This window comes from Oncorhynchus gorbuscha, linkage group LG02 (genome assembly GCF_021184085.1).
Source record: "Oncorhynchus gorbuscha isolate QuinsamMale2020 ecotype Even-year linkage group LG02, OgorEven_v1.0, whole genome shotgun sequence".
NCBI lineage: Eukaryota > Metazoa > Chordata > Actinopteri > Salmoniformes > Salmonidae > Oncorhynchus > Oncorhynchus gorbuscha.
Genome location: NC_060174.1, coordinates 61,217,047 through 61,237,046, shown reverse-complemented (window position 1 = coordinate 61,237,046; position 20,000 = coordinate 61,217,047). Strand labels below are relative to the sequence as shown.

The 20,000-nt window shown below is 47.3% G+C and overlaps 1 protein-coding gene across 8 annotated transcripts in view; it reads right to left on the bottom strand.

Moving 5' to 3' along the window:
* dacha (dachshund a) overlaps nt 1-20,000 on the bottom strand; it is a 142,972-nt gene that overhangs the window by 23,900 nt on the left and 99,072 nt on the right. For all 8 annotated transcript variants that reach the window (XM_046315405.1, XM_046315465.1, XM_046315426.1 and 5 more), the window contains exons 4-5: nt 2,415-2,567; nt 1,761-1,933 (exon numbers count right to left, since the gene is read on the bottom strand). In XM_046315405.1, coding sequence (XP_046171361.1) covers nt 1,761-1,933; nt 2,415-2,567 — 326 coding nt within the window. The remainder of the gene's footprint in view (nt 1-1,760; nt 1,934-2,414; nt 2,568-20,000) is intronic.

Here is a 20,000-nt window from a genome sequence, read left to right as displayed (position 1 = left end):
TCGCTGATATCTATATAGGTAGGGTAAGACAAACAGGCCGGGGTGAAGGGGATGCTGGGAAAGTAAACAGCACCAGACGCTGCTCTCTCCCTCTGCCATCTGCGAACCGGGTGGCACTATTTAAATAGAGCAGATCTACGGGACGACGGGGCCCCTCTGCCCTCGCCACCTCGCCAAAAAACACACCCATCCTCTCACTTTGTGTGCGGGACACTAAAAATACACCCCAACATGCCTGTCTGGAGCAGGTCACTAGGGAGAGGGTGCTGTGTCTGTCTTGATGGGTGAGCTAAGCAGTGTCACCCATTTCAGACAGAAGATGTGGCATATTACCCGTTTAAAAAAAAGATATATATATATACGGCAATATATACGACCCCCTTTCAAACAGACCCTTATTTACCACTTTCTTGCAGGTATACACCCCTTTTTATACATATCAGTGGGTAACTGGCAAATTGGGAGTTATGGGTTGGTGTCGGTACACCAAGGTGGGCTGTTGGCATTTCAAATTAGGGAGGAATCAAACAATGGAAGTGTCGGTGAATTTACCTGCAGAAAAGCAGGGAACCGTTCACACAAACGCCATACCTGTATTCTGGTTACAGGGTCTGTGAAAAAACGCAGGACTCATGACGAGGTGTTTCGTTGGCTTTTCATTTGCCATGTTTTTCCCCCTTTACCCCTTTCAGGTGTCGTGAAAAAAACGGGTACAAATAATCAGGCAAATTGGTGGAAACGTTGTCTGTGTACGAAGTATGAATGGTGGAAACGTTGTCTGTGTACGAAGTATGAATGGTGGAAACGTTGTCTGTGTACGAAGTATGAATGGGGAAATGAATGGTGAGTGTCTGAATGGTGGAAACGTTGTCTGTGTACGAAGAATGAATGGGGGAAAAGTGTCTGATCGAACGCAAATAAAGGAATTCCGTCAATCGATCAACCTGATGCTGGAAAATAGCAACAGCAAATGAAAGTATGGATTCTAAAGGCATTATGGGAACATAACAGATTTTTGTGTGTTTGTGTGTGTCTGTCTATCTGTGTGTCTCTGTGTGTGTGATATATCCCTTGCCTGTTCTCTAAGCCCCTGGCTGTCTCTGACACGAGCCATGAGTCTCAGCGACACACACACACACACACACACACACATTCCCGTAGCAGTCTGCCAACCCCCTGTGTAGGACACATTTACCCATCCTCTCTGTTCTGGCCTCATGTGGGGAGACGGAAGGAAAGAATCTACTCAGTATACTCAACCATATCTACAGATCTCTAAATACATCCATGAGGATTGCATACTAATGACATAAAAGCCCTCTGTTTTCTTATGTCGATATTAACATGCTTTCCAACGTGGAATTCTACTCATTACTGGCCTCTAGAGCTGAATTCCACCCCTCGTCAACAGTGCTGTTATTGTAGCCACAGCCTAACATGCATTTTAAACGGGATGAATGTCTCTCACTTTCTGCACATTCGGTTCTCATATCACTAGTGGTGTAGTGAGCAGTGTTGAAATACATTCACAGATGGATGGTATGAACTGTGAACGTGTGTGTGTGTGTGTGTGTGTGTGTGTGTGTGTGTGTGTGTGTGTGTGTGTGTGTGTGTGTGTGTGTGTGTGTGTGTGTGTGTGTGTGTGTGTGTGTGTGTGTGTGTGTGTGTGTGTGTGTGTGTGTGTGTGTGTGTGTGTGTGTGTGTGTGTGTGTGTGTGTGTGTGTGTGTGTGTGCATATGTGTGTGTCTCTTTTGTCTTACCTTGATGACAGACGCTCCTGCTCTGGACAAGGGGCTGTGCATCTGAGCTGCAGCGGCCATGTTTGCGATGGTGTTCAGGTGGTTCATCTGGTTCATTGCCATGGCAACAGAGGCAGGCGGCAGGCTGACGGGCAGCAGGGGGTGGGGCATCATCATGAATGGAAGGTCCAATCCTGCAGAGAGAGAGAGAAGAGACAGAGTTGGGAGAGAGATAGAGAGGGGAGGAGAGAGAGGAGAGAGAGAGAGAGAGAGAGAGAGAGAGAGAGAGAGAGAGAGAGAGAGAGAGAGAGAGAGAGAGAGAGAGAGAGAGAGAGAGAGAGAGAGGGGGGAGAGAAAGAGAGAGTGAGAGAAAGAGAGAGAGAGCGAGAGGGGGAGAGAGAAAGAGAGAGACAGGGGAAAGAGAGAGCGAAAGAGAGAGAGAGATAGAAAGAAGGGGGAGAGAGAAATATATATATATAGAGAAGGAGATGAGAGAGAGATGGATGGATGTTTAACCTTTTCCCACACAGCACACTATTACACTTTATTAGATACGTTTGTATCGCTTAAACCATAGCACAGACAGACGACCATACAGAGTTGGTGACAGACTGAGGGAGACGTGTGGGGAAAGGGGAAGGAGGCAGGATGAGTGTGTGCAGGCGTCTGACTCACGGTTGGCCAGTAGGTGGTTCTGCTGCAGAGAGCTGAGGTGGGAGCTGGACAGGCCGTGCTGCCCTGACAGGCCTGCGTGACCGAGGCCGTGGGCAGCGCCGGAGGAGGGGGGAGACTGGAGCTTCTCTTTGTCCCAGGAGGACTCGCTGCCACCTGGGGACACATACAGGGGAGACAAGCGGAGGGAGGTGAGCAGGAGGAGCCCGCCTACACAACAGCCCAGCAGCACACATCCCAATGGCATGAGACTAGGGTGGCCTGTGAAAGCAAAGCCCTGCCTTGTGAAGACCATGTAAACGGCCTTTAAATGACCACTGTAGGTCCCTGTGAGGTTACAGCTGAGATATGGTACTGTACGGCCGAGTAGAGTAGCGTTGGGCGCTATTGCAGTGATCACTACAGGCAGGCAGGCCATCCATTAGAACGAGGCAGAATGTGGCACAGGAAATCACCTATTTCCTGTCAAATCCCAGCTCGGGGCCCTTAAAGGGTTAACACGTTCCAGTCAACGCTATTCGCGGCTGAGTGTCTCATATACATAAATAAATCAATAAAATGAAATGTAATGGAAGCCCAGTGGTGAGGAACCATAAAAAGACCTAAGTAGAGTTACGGAAGGGAGGGTGGGGGGTGGGAGGAGGAAGCAAACGCGAGAGGAGTCGAAATCATTGTTCAATTCTGCTTAATAAGCAACTAAAGTCCTCCGAGTGAAATGCCAGATGGTGTTTTTGCAACAGATTGCAGTGAGTGATTCTTCTAATAATAATGCGAATTAAATTCTTCCTCTGTAGGATCCCCCTGCTTTTCAGCGGGGACCCATTTGAATGAGAGAAGAAAAAGAGAGAAGAAAAAAACAAAAAAAACGGCTAAACCAATGGCTGAGTCCAACACCTGAGGCTCAGGGTCCCTTCGCAGGACTGTGTGTATTTGAGACACGGTGCGTAACGTCTGTGTTGAAAGAGAGAGCATTGTTCAAGCCTGCAAGTAGGTTTGAGTGTGAGTGTGTTGTGGTCCACGGCCGCCAAAGACAAAAACGGATATTGGGAGAGCAGTGTGTATTCGAATGTATCGGGAATGAAACAAAAGCACAACGAGAGTCATATGTCTGGGAGGACAGATGAAAACAAGCAGGGGAACAACTCCAGTTATGAACGTCTCCATCGGGTACACACTTCGTCTAAGTGCTATCCGATATTCTTCAGCGGCCCTGGAGAAGTTATAAGACCGCCAAGTAATCCTGGAAAGGATGAGACCTTTCAAACAAAAAGACGAGAGCACTGAAAGACCGAATAAAGGCTTAGCGATGAATGTCTTCAAAATCCCCTCCGTTCCAGGCGCTTTGGAGAGAATGGGGCCTGAAGGGCACAGAGGAGAGCCAGGTCTCAGGAGAGCCTATCCCTCAGTACAGGTCTACTGGGAACGGTTCGCCCCGGCGCTCCTCCCTCCTAACGCAGCGGCAGCCTCTAACTTTTACTGGAGGTCCAATGACTCAACCGTTTGACCTTGGTGACTGGACCACTTCAGTGGCAATTCGGACTTGAAGTTCCCGTCGGTGCAGTATAGCAGAGGGCGGGGGTGCTAAAAAGTCCCCAGCAATGGTGCTGTTGGCCCATTTGGACTGCATCCAAGGGCTCCCCCAGCGTTGGCTAGAGGCGTAATTAGCCAGAGACCCTGCCAACGTAGAGAGAGAGAGAGAGAGAGAGAGAGAGAGAGAGAGAGAGAGAGAGAGAGAGAGAGAGAGAGAGAGAGAGAGAGAGAGAAGAGAGAGAGAGAGAGAGAGAGAGAGAGAGAGAGAGAGAGAGAGAGAGAGAGAGAGAGAGAGAGAGAGAGAGAGAGAGAGAGAGAGAGAGAGAGAAAGCGGGAGAGAGAAATGCCATTAAGGCAGCGATTCTGCGCCCTGTCCATCCGTCAGTCATGCTTTGAGAATGTGTCCATCAGGGTGCGTCTCCTTAGCCCTCGCTGACAGAGCTGGTTAACAGGATGCTTTAAAAAGCTCAGTGTAATTACACCGCCCCGACACTACACTACACTGGACCTGAGACCCCCATCCTCTACCCTCCCTTAGCCCAAAACCTATGACATGTCTCACACCTCCTCTGTCGGTCTCTCCAGCTTAGCGTATGTCTCTCTATCTTGCTGTCATCTCTCTTTTTTTCTCTCTCTCTCAATTTCTTTCCGTCTCTCCCTCTCCCTCATCCCGTCCCTCTCCCTCTCCCTCTCCCTCATCCCGTCTCTCTCTCTCTCTCTCTCTCTCTCTCTCTCTCTCTCTCTCTCTCTCTCTCTCTCTCTCTCTCTCTCTCTCTCTATCTTTCTTTCATCTCTCTCATGTTCGCTCCATCTCTACCTTTCCATCTCCTCACCTCTACCCTCCCTTTCTCCCCCTCTCCCTCTCTCCCTCCCCCTCTCTTCTCCCCCTCCCCCCCCACCTCTTCCCCCTCCTCTCTCTCCTCCCCCTCTTCTTCCCCCTCTCTCCCTTTCCCCCTCTTCTCCCCCCCCTCCTCTCTCTTCTCCCCCTCTCTCTCCCCCTCTTCTCCTCCTCCCCCCTCACTTCTCCCCCTCTTCTCCACACCCCTCCTCTCTCTTCTCTACCCCCCTCTTCTCCCCCTCTCTCCACCCCCCCTCTCTCCATGGGAAATCAATTAAGCCTGGCTGATCCAAGGACATTCAGTTACAGCAACGCAGCAGAGGAAAATTACGGCTCAGCGACACCTTATTCTCAGGGATCAGTAATTATGCCCCGAGGAAAAGCGCTGTTTCACTGTGCATGCACTCTCAACTAGATATCCATGTCAAATACAGAAAGTAACCCAACAACAATCACTTCAATAGTCATGGCCTGTACATACTACAGCACATGGTGTTATTCTATCAGTCTATGCTGGTATATATCCCTTCTGTCAGATATATTTATCTGGATACTATCTGGTTCGAAGCATCGATGAAATTGAACTTAGAAACTACAGACAAATGATAAGACATACAGGTGACGGCCAAAAAAGATGGAAAACACGAGGAAATGAGGGACACAAAGTGTATTGGAAGCAGCTGCTTCCACACAGGTGTGCTTCCTGAGTTAATTAAGCAATTAACATCCCATCATGCTTAGGGTCATGTATAAAAAAATGTTCAGCATGCCATTGTTTTGGCTACAATGGCTCTGCCCCACAAAATTCCCCCAATCCACAGGGGCACGAGTGGTCACTAAATGGTTTGAAGAGCATGAAAACGATGTAAACCATATGCCACGGCCTTCTCAGTCCCCGGATCTCAACCCAACGGAACACTTATGGGAGATTCTGGAGCGGCGCCTGAGACGGCGTTTTCCACCGCCATCAACTAAACACCAAATGATGGCATTTCTCGTGGCAGAACGGTGTCGCATCCCTCTAATAAAGTTCCAGACGATTGTAGAATCGATGCCAAGGCGCATTGAAACTGTTCTGGCTGGTAATGACCCAACGCCCTATTAAGACACTGTGTGATGGTGTTTTCTTTATTTTGGCACTACTTTTTTAGTCCACACGGCAGGGATCATCAACTAGATTCAGGATGACTTTTTTTATTGGGCGGATGGTCAGGGGGCTGGAACATGATTGTAAATCATCTGTGGACCGCAAATTGACCGCAAGAAGCCAAACAGATATAATATTTGACTAAAACACAATCGTTCCAAACCTTGCTTGCGTTCGTATACGGTCGCATACACTGAGTGTATAAAAAACATTAGGAATACCTTCCTAACATTGAGTTGCATCTCCTTCGAAGTTAGCGGTTTCAAACGCTCGATAATTGTATGAAGGTCCATTCTTTAACGATTGTCCTGATTGTTATGTAGTTGGAGATGGGATCCATTTGTAAAAAATAAAATAAAAAGTAGAATGTTGATTTTTATGCTTCGCTTGACAAATCAAGAGAAAATCTGCTCACGGCAGAGGTTGTGTAAAATGCTACTTTAATCAAAAACTACAGACTTCAGCACCCAAAGAAAGGCTTGAAGTTACACAGGACAAAAAGAAAATGGACATTTAAGAATGGACAATGCATTAAAGAATAGACATTTTCACAAGTATTGACTGTTAGTGACTTGATGTAGTTGGCCGTACACACTTCTTGGAGCATCACAACTTAACTCCGTAGATGACGTTATACACTGAGTGTACAAAACATTAGGAAGACCTTCCTAACATTGAGTTGCACCCACTTTTGCCCTCAGAACAGACTCAATTTGTCAGGGCACGGAGTCTACAAGGTGTCGAAAGCATTCTACAGTGGTGCTGGCCCATGTTGACTCCAATGCTTCCCACAGTGTCGAGTTGGCTGGATGTCTTCTGGGTGGTGGACCATTCTTGATACACATGGGAAACAGCTGAGCGTGAAAAACCCAGCAGCGTTGCAGTTCTTGACACACTCAAACTTTTGCGATTGGCACCTACTACCATACATTGTTCAAAGGTACTTAAATGACCCTCTGAATGGCACACATACACAATCCATGTCTCAAGGCTCAGAAATCATTCTTTAACCTGTCTCCTCCCCTTCATCTACACTGATTGAAGTGGATTTAACAATTGACCAATAAGGGATCATAGCTTTCACCTGCATTCACCAGGTCAATCTATATCATGAAAAGAGCAGGTGTTCCTCAAGTTTTGTAAAATGTGTGTATATCTTTCTATTATGCGTAGCAATACTTTGGAACAGATTTCCACAATTAAAATCACTTGGAGCTGATTTGCTGGTGTTTTTACAGTCTATTATGTCCAAAAAATCCACATAAAGCTTAATAAAGAGCAGTGATACTAGGCAGTGATACTAGGCAGTGATACTAGGCAGAGCAGTGATACTAGGCAGTGATACTAGGCAGTGATACTAGGCAGTGATACTAGGCAGTGATACTAGGCAGAGCAGTGATACTAGGCAGTGATACTAGGCAGTGATACTAGGCAGAGCAGTGATACTAGGCAGTGATACTAGGCAGTGATACTAGGCAGTGATACTAGGCAGAGCAGTGATACTAGGCAGTGATACTAGGCAGTGAAACTAGCCAGAGCAGTGATACTAGGCAGTGATACTAGGCAGAGCAGTAATACTAGGCAGTGATACTAGGCAGTGATACTAGGCAGAGCAGTGATACTAGGCAGTGAAACTAGCCAGAGCAGTGATACTAGCCAGAGCAGTGATACTAGGCAGAGCAGTGATACTAGCCAGAGTAGTGATACTAGGCAGTGAAACTAGCCAGAGCAGTGATACTAGGCAGTGATACTAGGCAGTGATACTAGGCAGTGATACTAGGCAGAGCAGTGATACTAGGCAGTGATACTAGGCAGTGATACTAGCCAGAGCAGTGATACTAGGCAGTGATACTAGGCAGTGATACTAGGCAGTGATACTAGGCAGAGCAGTGATACTAGGCAGTGATACTAGGCAGTGATACTAGGCAGTGATACTAGGCAGAACAGTGATACTAGGCAGTGATACTAGGCAGTGAAACTAGCCAGAGCAGTGATACTAGGCAGAGCAGTGATACTAGGCAGTGATACTAGGCAGTGATACTAGGCAGAGCAGTGATACTAGGCAGTGATACTAGGCAGTGAAACTAGCCAGAGCAGTGATACTAGCCAGAGCAGTGATACTAGGCAGTGATACTAGGCAGTGAAACTGGCCAGGGCAGTGATACTAGCCAGAGCAGTGATACTAGGCAGAGCAGTGATACTAGCCAGAGTAGTGATACTAGGCAGTGAAACTAGCCAGAGCAGTGATACTAGGCAGTGATACTAGGCAGAGCAGTGATACTAGGCAGTGATACTAGGCAGTGATACTAGGCAGAGCAGTGATACTAGGCAGTGATACTAGGCAGTGAAACTAGCCAGAGCAGTGATACCAGCCAGAGCAGTGATACTAGGCAGAGCAGTGATACTAGGCAGAGCAGTGATACTAGCCAGAGCAGTGATACTAGCCAGAGCAGTGATACTAGGCAGAGTAGTGATACTAGGCAGAGCAGTGATACTAGCCAGAGTAGTGATACTAGGCAGAGCAGTGATACTAGCCAGAGTAGTGATACTAGGCAGAGCAGTGATACTAGCCAGAGCAGTGATACTAGCCAGAGTAGTGATACTAGCCAGAGTAGTGATACTAGGCAGAGTAGTGATCCTAGGCAGTGATACTAGCCAGAGTAGTGATACTAGGCAGAGCAGTGATACTAGCCAGAGTAGTGATACTAGGCAGAGTAGTGATCCTAGGCAGTGATACTAGCCAGAGTAGTGATACTAGGCAGAGCAGTGATACTAGCCAGAGTAGTGATACTAGGCAGAGCAGTGATACTAGCCAGAGCAGTGATACTAGCCAGAGTAGTGATACTAGCCAGAGTAGTGATACTAGGCAGAGTAGTGATCCTAGGCAGTGATACTAGCCAGAGTAGTGATACTAGGCAGAGTAGTGATCCTAGGCAGTGATACTAGCCAGAGTAGTGATACTAGGCAGAGTAGTGATCCTAGGCAGTGATACTAGCCAGAGTAGTGATACTAGGCAGAGCAGTGATACTAGCCAGAGTAGTGATACTAGGCAGAGTAGTGATCCTAGGCAGTGATACTAGCCAGAGTAGTGATACTAGGCAGAGCAGTGATACTAGCCAGAGTAGTGATACTAGGCAGAGCAGTGATACTAGCCAGAGCAGTGATACTAGCCAGAGTAGTGATACTAGCCAGAGTAGTGATACTAGGCAGAGTAGTGATCCTAGGCAGTGATACTAGCCAGAGTAGTGATACTAGGCAGAGTAGTGATACTAGGCAGAGTAGTGATCCTAGGCAGAGTAGTGATACTAGCCAGAGTAGTGATACTAGGCAGAGTAGTGATACTAGGCAGAGTAGTGATCCTAGGCAGTGATACTAGCCAGAGTAGTGATCCTAGGCAGAGTAGTGATACTAGGCAGAGCAGTGATCCTAGGCAGAGCAGTGATACTAGCCAGAGTAGTGATACTAGGCAGAGCAGTGATACTAGCCAGAGTAGTGATATTAGCCAGAGTAGTGATACTAGCCAGAGCAGTGATACTAGCCAGAGTAGTGATACTAGGCAGAGCAGTGATACTAGCCAGAGTAGTGATACTAGGCAGAGCAGTGATACTAGCCAGAGCAGTGATACTAGCCAGAGTAGTGATACTAGCCAGAGTAGTGATACTAGGCAGAGTAGTGATCCTAGGCAGTGATACTAGCCAGAGTAGTGATACTAGGCAGAGCAGTGATACTAGCCAGAGTAGTGATACTAGGCAGAGCAGTGATACTAGCCAGAGTAGTGATACTAGCCAGAGCAGTGATACTAGCCAGAGTAGTGATACTAGCCAGAGTAGTGATACTAGGCAGAGTAGTGATCCTAGGCAGTGATACTAGCCAGAGTAGTGATACTAGGTAGAGCAGTGATACTAGCCAGAGTAGTGATACTAGGCAGAGCAGTGATACTAGCCAGAGTAGTGATACTAGCCAGAGCAGTGATACTAGCCAGAGTAGTGATACTAGCCAGAGTAGTGATACTAGGCAGAGTAGTGATCCTAGGCAGTGATACTAGCCAGAGTAGTGATACTAGGCAGAGCAGTGATACTAGCCAGAGTAGTGATACTAGGCAGAGCAGTGATACTAGCCAGAGCAGTGATACTAGCCAGAGTAGTGATACTAGGCAGAGCAGTGATACTAGCCAGAGTAGTGATACTAGGCAGAGCAGTGATACTAGCCAGAGCAGTGATACTAGCCAGAGTAGTGATACTAGCCAGAGTAGTGATACTAGGCAGAGTAGTGATCCTAGGCAGTGATACTAGCCAGAGTAGTGATACTAGGCAGAGTAGTGATACTAGCCAGAGTAGTGATCCTAGGCAGAGTAGTGATACTAGCCAGAGTAGTGATCCTAGGCAGTGATACTAGCCAGAGTAGTGATACTAGGCAGAGCAGTGATACTAGCCAGAGTAGTGATACTAGGCAGAGCAGTGATACTAGCCAGAGCAGTGATACTAGCCAGAGTAGTGATACTAGCCAGAGTAGTGATACTAGGCAGAGTAGTGATACTAGGCAGAGTAGTGATACTAGGCAGAGTAGTGATCCTAGGCAGAGTAGTGATACTAGGCAGAGCAGTGATCCTAGGCAGTGATACTAGCCAGAGTAGTGATACTAGGCAGAGTAGTGATACTAGGCAGAGTAGTGATCCTAGGCAGAGTAGTGATACTAGGCAGAGCAGTGATCCTAGGCAGTGATACTAGCCAGAGTAGTGATACTAGGCAGAGTAGTGATACTAGGCAGAGTAGTGATCCTAGGCAGTGATACTAGCCAGAGTAGTGATCCTAGGCAGAGTAGTGATACTAGGCAGAGCAGTGATCCTAGGCAGAGCAGTGATACTAGCCAGAGTAGTGATACTAGGCAGAGCAGTGATACTAGCCAGAGTAGTGATATTAGCCAGAGTAGTGATACTAGCCAGAGCAGTGATACTAGCCAGAGTAGTGATACTAGGCAGAGCAGTGATACTAGCCAGAGTAGTGATACTAGGCAGAGCAGTGATACTAGCCAGAGCAGTGATACTAGCCAGAGTAGTGATACTAGCCAGAGTAGTGATACTAGGCAGAGTAGTGATCCTAGGCAGTGATACTAGCCAGAGTAGTGATACTAGGCAGAGCAGTGATACTAGCCAGAGTAGTGATACTAGGCAGAGCAGTGATACTAGCCAGAGTAGTGATACTAGCCAGAGCAGTGATACTAGCCAGAGTAGTGATACTAGCCAGAGTAGTGATACTAGGCAGAGTAGTGATCCTAGGCAGTGATACTAGCCAGAGTAGTGATACTAGGTAGAGCAGTGATACTAGCCAGAGTAGTGATACTAGGCAGAGCAGTGATACTAGCCAGAGTAGTGATACTAGCCAGAGCAGTGATACTAGCCAGAGTAGTGATACTAGCCAGAGTAGTGATACTAGGCAGAGTAGTGATCCTAGGCAGTGATACTAGCCAGAGTAGTGATACTAGGCAGAGCAGTGATACTAGCCAGAGTAGTGATACTAGGCAGAGCAGTGATACTAGCCAGAGCAGTGATACTAGCCAGAGTAGTGATACTAGGCAGAGCAGTGATACTAGCCAGAGTAGTGATACTAGGCAGAGCAGTGATACTAGCCAGAGCAGTGATACTAGCCAGAGTAGTGATACTAGCCAGAGTAGTGATACTAGGCAGAGTAGTGATCCTAGGCAGTGATACTAGCCAGAGTAGTGATACTAGGCAGAGTAGTGATACTAGCCAGAGTAGTGATCCTAGGCAGAGTAGTGATACTAGCCAGAGTAGTGATCCTAGGCAGTGATACTAGCCAGAGTAGTGATACTAGGCAGAGCAGTGATACTAGCCAGAGTAGTGATACTAGGCAGAGCAGTGATACTAGCCAGAGCAGTGATACTAGCCAGAGTAGTGATACTAGCCAGAGTAGTGATACTAGGCAGAGTAGTGATACTAGGCAGAGTAGTGATACTAGGCAGAGTAGTGATCCTAGGCAGAGTAGTGATACTAGGCAGAGCAGTGATCCTAGGCAGTGATACTAGCCAGAGTAGTGATACTAGGCAGAGTAGTGATACTAGGCAGAGTAGTGATCCTAGGCAGAGTAGTGATACTAGGCAGAGCAGTGATCCTAGGCAGTGATACTAGCCAGAGTAGTGATACTAGGCAGAGCAGTGATACTAGCCAGAGTAGTGATACTAGGCAGAGCAGTGATACTAGCCAGAGCAGTGATACTAGCCAGAGTAGTGATACTAGCCAGAGTAGTGATACTAGGCAGAGTAGTGATCCTAGGCAGTGATACTAGCCAGAGTAGTGATACTAGGCAGAGTAGTGATACTAGCCAGAGTAGTGATACTAGGCAGAGTAGTGATACTAGCCAGTAGTGATCCTGAGGCAGTGATACTAGCCAGAGTAGTGATACTAGGCAGAGCAGTGATACTAGCCAGAGTAGTGATACTAGGCAGAGCAGTGATACTAGCCAGAGCAGTGATACTAGCCAGAGTAGTGATACTAGGCAGAGTAGTGATCCTAGGCAGTGATACTAGCCAGAGCCAGCAGAGTAGTGATACTAGGCAGAGTAGTGATCCTAGGCAGAGTAGTGATCCTAGGCAGAGTAGTGATACTAGGCAGAGTAGTGATACTAGGCAGAGTAGTGATACTAGGCAGAGTAGTGATACTAGGCAGAGTAGTGATCCTAGGCAGAGTAGTGATCCTAGGCAGAGTAGTGATACTAGGCAGAGCAGTGATCCTAGGCAGTGATACTAGCCAGAGTAGTGATACTAGGCAGAGTAGTGATACTAGGCAGAGTAGTGATCCTAGGCAGTGATACTAGCCAGAGTAGTGATACTAGCCAGAGTAGTGATACTAGGCAGAGTAGTGATCCTAGGCAGTGATACTAGCCAGAGTAGTGATACTCGGCAGAGCAGTGATACTAGCCAGAGCAGTGATACTAGCCAGAGTAGTGATACTAGGCAGAACAGTGATACTAGGCAGTGATACTAGCCAGAGTAGTGATACTAGGCAGAGTAGTGATACTAGCCAGAGTAGTGATACTAGGCAGAGTAGTGATACTAGCCAGAGTAGTGATCCTAGGCAGTGATACTAGCCAGAGTAGTGATACTAGGCAGAGCAGTGATACTAGCCAGAGTAGTGATACTAGGCAGAGCAGTGATACTAGCCAGAGCAGTGATACTAGCCAGAGTAGTGATACTAGGCAGAGTAGTGATCCTAGGCAGTGATACTAGCCAGAGTAGTGATACTAGGCAGAGTAGTGATACTAGGCAGAGTAGTGATCCTAGGCAGAGTAGTGATCCTAGGCAGAGTAGTGATACTAGGCAGAGTAGTGATACTAGGCAGAGTAGTGATACTAGGCAGAGTAGTGATACTAGGCAGAGTAGTGATCCTAGGCAGAGTAGTGATCCTAGGCAGAGTAGTGATACTAGGCAGAGCAGTGATCCTAGGCAGTGATACTAGCCAGAGTAGTGATACTAGGCAGAGTAGTGATACTAGGCAGAGTAGTGATCCTAGGCAGTGATACTAGCCAGAGTAGTGATACTAGCCAGAGTAGTGATACTAGGCAGAGTAGTGATCCTAGGCAGTGATACTAGCCAGAGTAGTGATACTAGGCAGAGCAGTGATACTAGCCAGAGTAGTGATACTAGGCAGAGCAGTGATACTAGCCAGAGCAGTGATACTAGCCAGAGTAGTGATACTAGCCAGAGTAGTGATACTAGGCAGAGTAGTGATCCTAGGCAGTGATACTAGCCAGAGTAGTGATACTAGGCAGAGTAGTGATACTAGGCAGAGTAGTGATCCTAGGCAGAGTAGTGATACTAGCCAGAGTAGTGATACTAGGCAGAGTAGTGATACTAGGCAGTGGTCCTAGGCAGTGATACTAGCCAGAGTAGTGATCCTAGGCAGAGTAGTGATACTAGGCAGAGCAGTGATCCTAGGCAGAGCAGTGATACTAGCCAGAGTAGTGATACTAGGCAGAGCAGTGATACTAGCCAGAGTAGTGATATTAGCCAGAGTAGTGATACTAGCCAGAGCAGTGATACTAGCCAGAGTAGTGATACTAGGCAGAGCAGTGATACTAGCCAGAGTAGTGATACTAGGCAGAGCAGTGATACTAGCCAGAGCAGTGATACTAGCCAGAGTAGTGATACTAGCCAGAGTAGTGATACTAGGCAGAGTAGTGATCCTAGGCAGTGATACTAGCCAGAGTAGTGATACTAGGCAGAGCAGTGATACTAGCCAGAGTAGTGATACTAGGCAGAGCAGTGATACTAGCCAGAGTAGTGATACTAGCCAGAGCAGTGATACTAGCCAGAGTAGTGATACTAGCCAGAGTAGTGATACTAGGCAGAGTAGTGATCCTAGGCAGTGATACTAGCCAGAGTAGTGATACTAGGTAGGCAGTGATACTAGCCAGAGTAGTGATACTAGGCAGAGCAGTGATACTAGCCAGAGTAGTGATACTAGCCAGAGCAGTGATACTAGCCAGAGTAGTGATACTAGCCAGAGTAGTGATACTAGGCAGAGTAGTGATCCTAGGCAGTGATACTAGCCAGAGTAGTGATACTAGGCAGAGCAGTGATACTAGCCAGAGTAGTGATACTAGGCAGAGCAGTGATACTAGCCAGAGCAGTGATAGTGATAGCCAGAGTAGTGATACTAGGCAGAGCAGTGATACTAGCCAGAGTAGTGATACTAGGCAGAGCAGTGATACTAGCCAGAGCAGTGATACTAGCCAGAGTAGTGATACTAGCCAGAGTAGTGATACTAGGCAGAGTAGTGATCCTAGGCAGTGATACTAGCCAGAGTAGTGATACTAGGCAGTAGTGATACTAGCCAGAGTAGTGATCCTAGGCAGAGTAGTGATACTAGCCAGAGTAGTGATCCTAGGCAGTGATACTAGCCAGAGTAGTGATACTAGGCAGAGCAGTGATACTAGCCAGAGTAGTGATACTAGGCAGAGCAGTGATACTAGCCAGAGCAGTGATACTAGCCAGAGTAGTGATACTAGGCAGAGTAGTGATACTAGCCAGAGTAGTGATACTAGGCAGAGTAGTGATACTAGGCAGAACAGTGATCCTAGGCAGAGTAGTGATACTAGGCCAGTGATCCTAGGCAGTGATACTAGCCAGAGTAGTGATACTAGGCAGAACAGTGATACTAGGCAGAGTAGTGATCCTAGGCAGAGTAGTGATACTAGGCAGAGCAGTGATCCTAGGCAGTGATACTAGCCAGAGTAGTGATACTAGGCAGAACAGTGATAGGCTAGGATCCTAGGCAGTGATACTAGCCAGAGTAGTGATCCTAGCAGAGTAGTGATACTAGGCAGAGCAGTGATCCTAGGCAGAGCAGTGATACTAGCCAGAGCAGTGATACTAGGCAGAGCAGTGATACTAGGCAGAGTAGTGATACTAGCCAGATACTGAGTGATCCTAGGCAGTGATACTAGCCAGAGTAGTGATACTAGGCAGAGCAGTGATACTAGGCAGAGTAGTGATACTAGCCAGAGCAGTGATACTAGGCCAGAGCAGTGATACTAGCCAGAGTAGTGATACTAGCCAGAGTAGTGATACTAGGCAGAGTAGTGATCCTAGGCAGATACTAGCCAGAGTAGTGATACTAGGCAGAGCAGTGATATAGCCAGAGTAGTGATACTAGGCAGAGCAGTGATACTAGCCAGAGTAGTGATACTAGCCAGAGCAGTGATACTAGCCAGAGTAGTGATACTAGCCAGAGTAGTGACTAGGCTAGGCAGTGATACTAGCCAGAGTAGTGATACTAGGCAGAGCAGTGATACTAGCCAGAGTAGTGATACTAGGCAGAGCAGTGACTAGCCAGAGCAGAGTGATACTAGCCAGAGCAGTGATACTAGCCAGAGTAGTGATACTAGCCAGAGTAGTGATACTAGGCAGTGAGAGCAGTGATACTAGCCAGAGCAGTGATACTAGCCAGAGTAGTGATACTAGCCAGAGTAGTGATACTAGGCAGAGTAGTGATCCTAGGCAGTGATACTAGCCAGAGCAGTGACTAGGCAGAGTAGTGATACTAGCCAGAGTAGTGATCCTAGGCAGAGTAGTGATACTAGCCAGAGTAGTGATCCTAGGCAGTGATACTAGCCAGAGTAGTGATACTAGGCAGAGATGATACTAGCCAGAGTAGTGATACTAGGCAGAGCAGTGATACTAGCCAGAGCAGTGATACTAGCCAGAGTAGTGATACTAGCAGAGAGTAGTGATACTAGGCAGAGTAGTGATACTAGGCAGAGAGTGAGTGATACTAGGCAGAGTAGTGATCCTAGGCAGAGTAGTGATACTAGGCAGAGCAGTGATCCTAGGCAGTGATACTAGCCAGAGTAGTGATACTAGGCAGAGTAGTGATACTAGGCAGAGTAGTGATCCTAGGCAGAGTAGTGATACTAGGCAGAGCAGTGATCCTAGGCAGTGATACTAGCCAGAGTAGTGATACTAGGCAGAGCAGTGATACTAGCCAGAGTAGTGATACTAGGCAGAGCAGTGATACTAGCCAGAGCAGTGATACTAGCCAGAGTAGTGATACTAGCCAGAGTAGTGATACTAGGCAGAGTAGTGATCCTAGGCAGTGATACTAGCCAGAGTAGTGATACTAGGCAGAGTAGTGATACTAGCCAGAGTAGTGATACTAGGCAGAGTAGTGATACTAGCCAGAGTAGTGATCCTAGGCAGTGATACTAGCCAGAGTAGTGATACTAGGCAGAGCAGTGATACTAGCCAGAGTAGTGATACTAGGCAGAGCAGTGATACTAGCCAGAGCAGTGATACTAGCCAGAGTAGTGATACTAGGCAGAGTAGTGATCCTAGGCAGTGATACTAGCCAGAGTAGTGATACTAGGCAGAGTAGTGATACTAGGCAGAGTAGTGATCCTAGGCAGAGTAGTGATCCTAGGCAGAGTAGTGATACTAGGCAGAGTAGTGATACTAGGCAGAGTAGTGATCCTAGGCAGAGTAGTGATACTAGGCAGAGTAGTGATCCTAGGCAGAGTAGTGATCCTAGGCAGAGTAGTGATACTAGGCAGAGCAGTGATCCTAGGCAGTGATACTAGCCAGAGTAGTGATACTAGGCAGAGTAGTGATACTAGGCAGAGTAGTGATCCTAGGCAGTGATACTAGCCAGAGTAGTGATACTAGCCAGAGTAGTGATACTAGGCAGAGTAGTGATCCTAGGCAGTGATACTAGCCAGAGTAGTGATACTCGGCAGAGCAGTGATACTAGCCAGAGCAGTGATACTAGCCAGAGTAGTGATACTAGGCAGAACAGTGATACTAGGCAGTGATACTAGCCAGAGCAGTGATACTAGGCAGAACAGTGATACTAGGCAGTGATACTAGGCAGAGCAGTGATACTAGCCAGAGTAGTGATACTAGGCAGAACAGTGATACTAGGCAGTGATACTAGCCAGAGCAGTGATACTAGGCAGAACAGTGATACTAGGCAGTGATACTAGCCAGAGCAGTGATACTAGCCAGAGTAGTGATACTAGGCAGAACAGTGATACTAGGCAGTGATACTAGCCAGAGCAGTGATAATAGGCAGAACAGTGATACTAGGCAGTGATACTAGCCAGAGCAGTGATACTAGCCAGCAGTGATACTAGTGATACTAGGCAGAACAGTGATACTAGGCAGTGATACTAGCCAGAGCAGTGATACTAGGAAGAACAGTGATACTAGGCAGTGATACTAGCCAGAGTAGTGATACTAGGCAGAGTAGTGATCCTAGGCAGTGATACTAGCCAGAGTAGTGATACTAGCCAGAGTAGTGATACTAGGCAGTGATACTAGCCAGGTAGTGATACTAGCCAGAGTAGTGATACTAGCCAGAGTAGTGATACTAGGCAGAGAGTGATCCTAGGCAGTGATACTAGCCAGAGCAGTGATACTAGCCCAGTGATACTAGGCAGTGATACTAGCCAGTAGTGATACTAGGCAGAGTAGTGATACTAGCCAGAGCAGTGATACTAGGCAGATACTAGCCAGAGTAGTGATACTAGGCAGAGCAGTGATACTAGCCAGAGCAGTGATACTAGCAGAGTAGTGATACTAGGCAGAGTAGTGATACTAGCCAGAGTAGTGATACTAGGCAGAGCAGTGATACTAGCCAGAGCAGTGATATACAGAGCAGTGCCAGAGTAGTGATACTAGGCAGAGTAGTGCAGCCAGAGCAGTGATACTAGCCAGAGCAGTGATACTAGCAAGAGTAGTGACAGTTATACTAGCCAGATCAGTGATACTAGCCAGAGCAGTGACAGTGATACTAGCCAGATCAGTGATACTAGCCAGAGCAGTGATATTAGGCAGTGATACTAGCCAGAGCAGTGATACTAGCCAGAGCAGTGATACTAGCCAGAGTATAGTGATACTCGGCAGAGCAGTGATACTAGGCAGAGCAGTGATACTAGCCAGAGTAGTGATAGTAGCCAGAGCAGTGATACTAGCCAGAGTAGTGATACTAGGCAGAGTAGTGATACTAGGCAGAGTAGTGATCCTAGGCAGTGATACTAGCCAGAGTAGTGATACTAGGCAGAGCAGTGATACTAGCCAGAGCAGTGATACTAGCCAGAGTAGTGATACTAGGCAGAACAGTGATACTAGGCAGTGATACTAGCCAGAGCAGTGATACTAGGCAGAACAGTGATACTAGGCAGTGATACTAGCCAGAGTAGTGATACTAGCCAGAGTAGTGATACTAAGCAGAGTAGTGATCCTAGGCAGTGATACTAGCCAGAGTAGTGATACTAGCCAGAGTAGTGATACTAGGCAGAGTAGTGATACTAGCCAGAGTAGTGATACTAGGCAGAGTAGTGATCCTAGGCAGTGATACTAGCCAGAGTAGTGATACTAGGCAGAGCAGTGATCCTAGGCAGTGATACTAGCCAGAGTAGTGATACTAGGCAGAGCAGTGATACTAGCCAGAGCAGTGATACTAGCCAGAGTAGTGATACTAGGCAGAACAGTGATACTAGGCAGTGATACTAGCCAGAGCAGTGATACTAGCCAGAGCAGTGATACTAGGCAGAGCAGTGATACTAGGCAGAGCAGTGATACTAGCCAGAGTAGTGATACTAGGCAGAGCAGTGATACTAGCCAGAGCAGTGATACTAGGCAGAGCAGTGATACTAGCCAGAGCAGTGATACTAGGCAGAGCAGTGATACTAGCCAGAGCAGTGATGACTAGCCAGAGTAGTGATACTTGGCAGAGTAGTGATACTAGCAAGAGTAGTGACAGTGATACTAGCCAGAGCAGTGATACTAGGCTGTGATACTAGCCAGAGCAGTGATACTAGGCAGAGCAGTGATACTAACCAGAGTAGTGACAGTGATACTAGGCAGTGATACTAGCCAGAGCAGTGATACTAGCCAGATCAGTGATACTAGCCAGAGCAGTGACAGTGATACTAGGCAGTGATACTAGCCAGAGCAGTGACAGTGATACTAGGCAGTGATACTAGCCAGAGCAGTGATACTAGCCAGATCAGTGATACTAGCCAGAGCAGTGATACTAGCCAGATCAGTGATACTAGCCAGATCAGTGATACTAGCCAGAGCAGTGATACTAGCCAGATCAGTGATACTAGCCAGAGCAGTGACAGTGATACTAGCCAGATCAGTGATACTAGCCAGAGCAGTGATACTAGGCAGTGATACTAGCCAGAGCAGTGACAGTGATACTAGGCAGTGATACTAGCCAGAGCAGTGATACTAGCCAGATCAGTGATACTAGCCAGAGCAGTGACAGTGATACTAGGCAGTGATACTAGCCAGAGCAGTGACAGTGATACTAGGCAGTGAGTGATACTAGCCAGATCAGTGATACTAGCCAGAGCAGTGATACTAGCCAGAGCAGTGATACTAGCCAGAGCAGTGACAGTGATACTAGCCAGAGCAGTGATACTAGCCAGAGCAGTGATACTAGGCAGTGATACTAGCAGTGATGACAGTGATACTAGCCAGATCAGTGATACTAGCCAGAGCAGTGATACTAGGCAGTGATACTAGCCAGAGCAGTGATACTAGGCAGTGATACTAG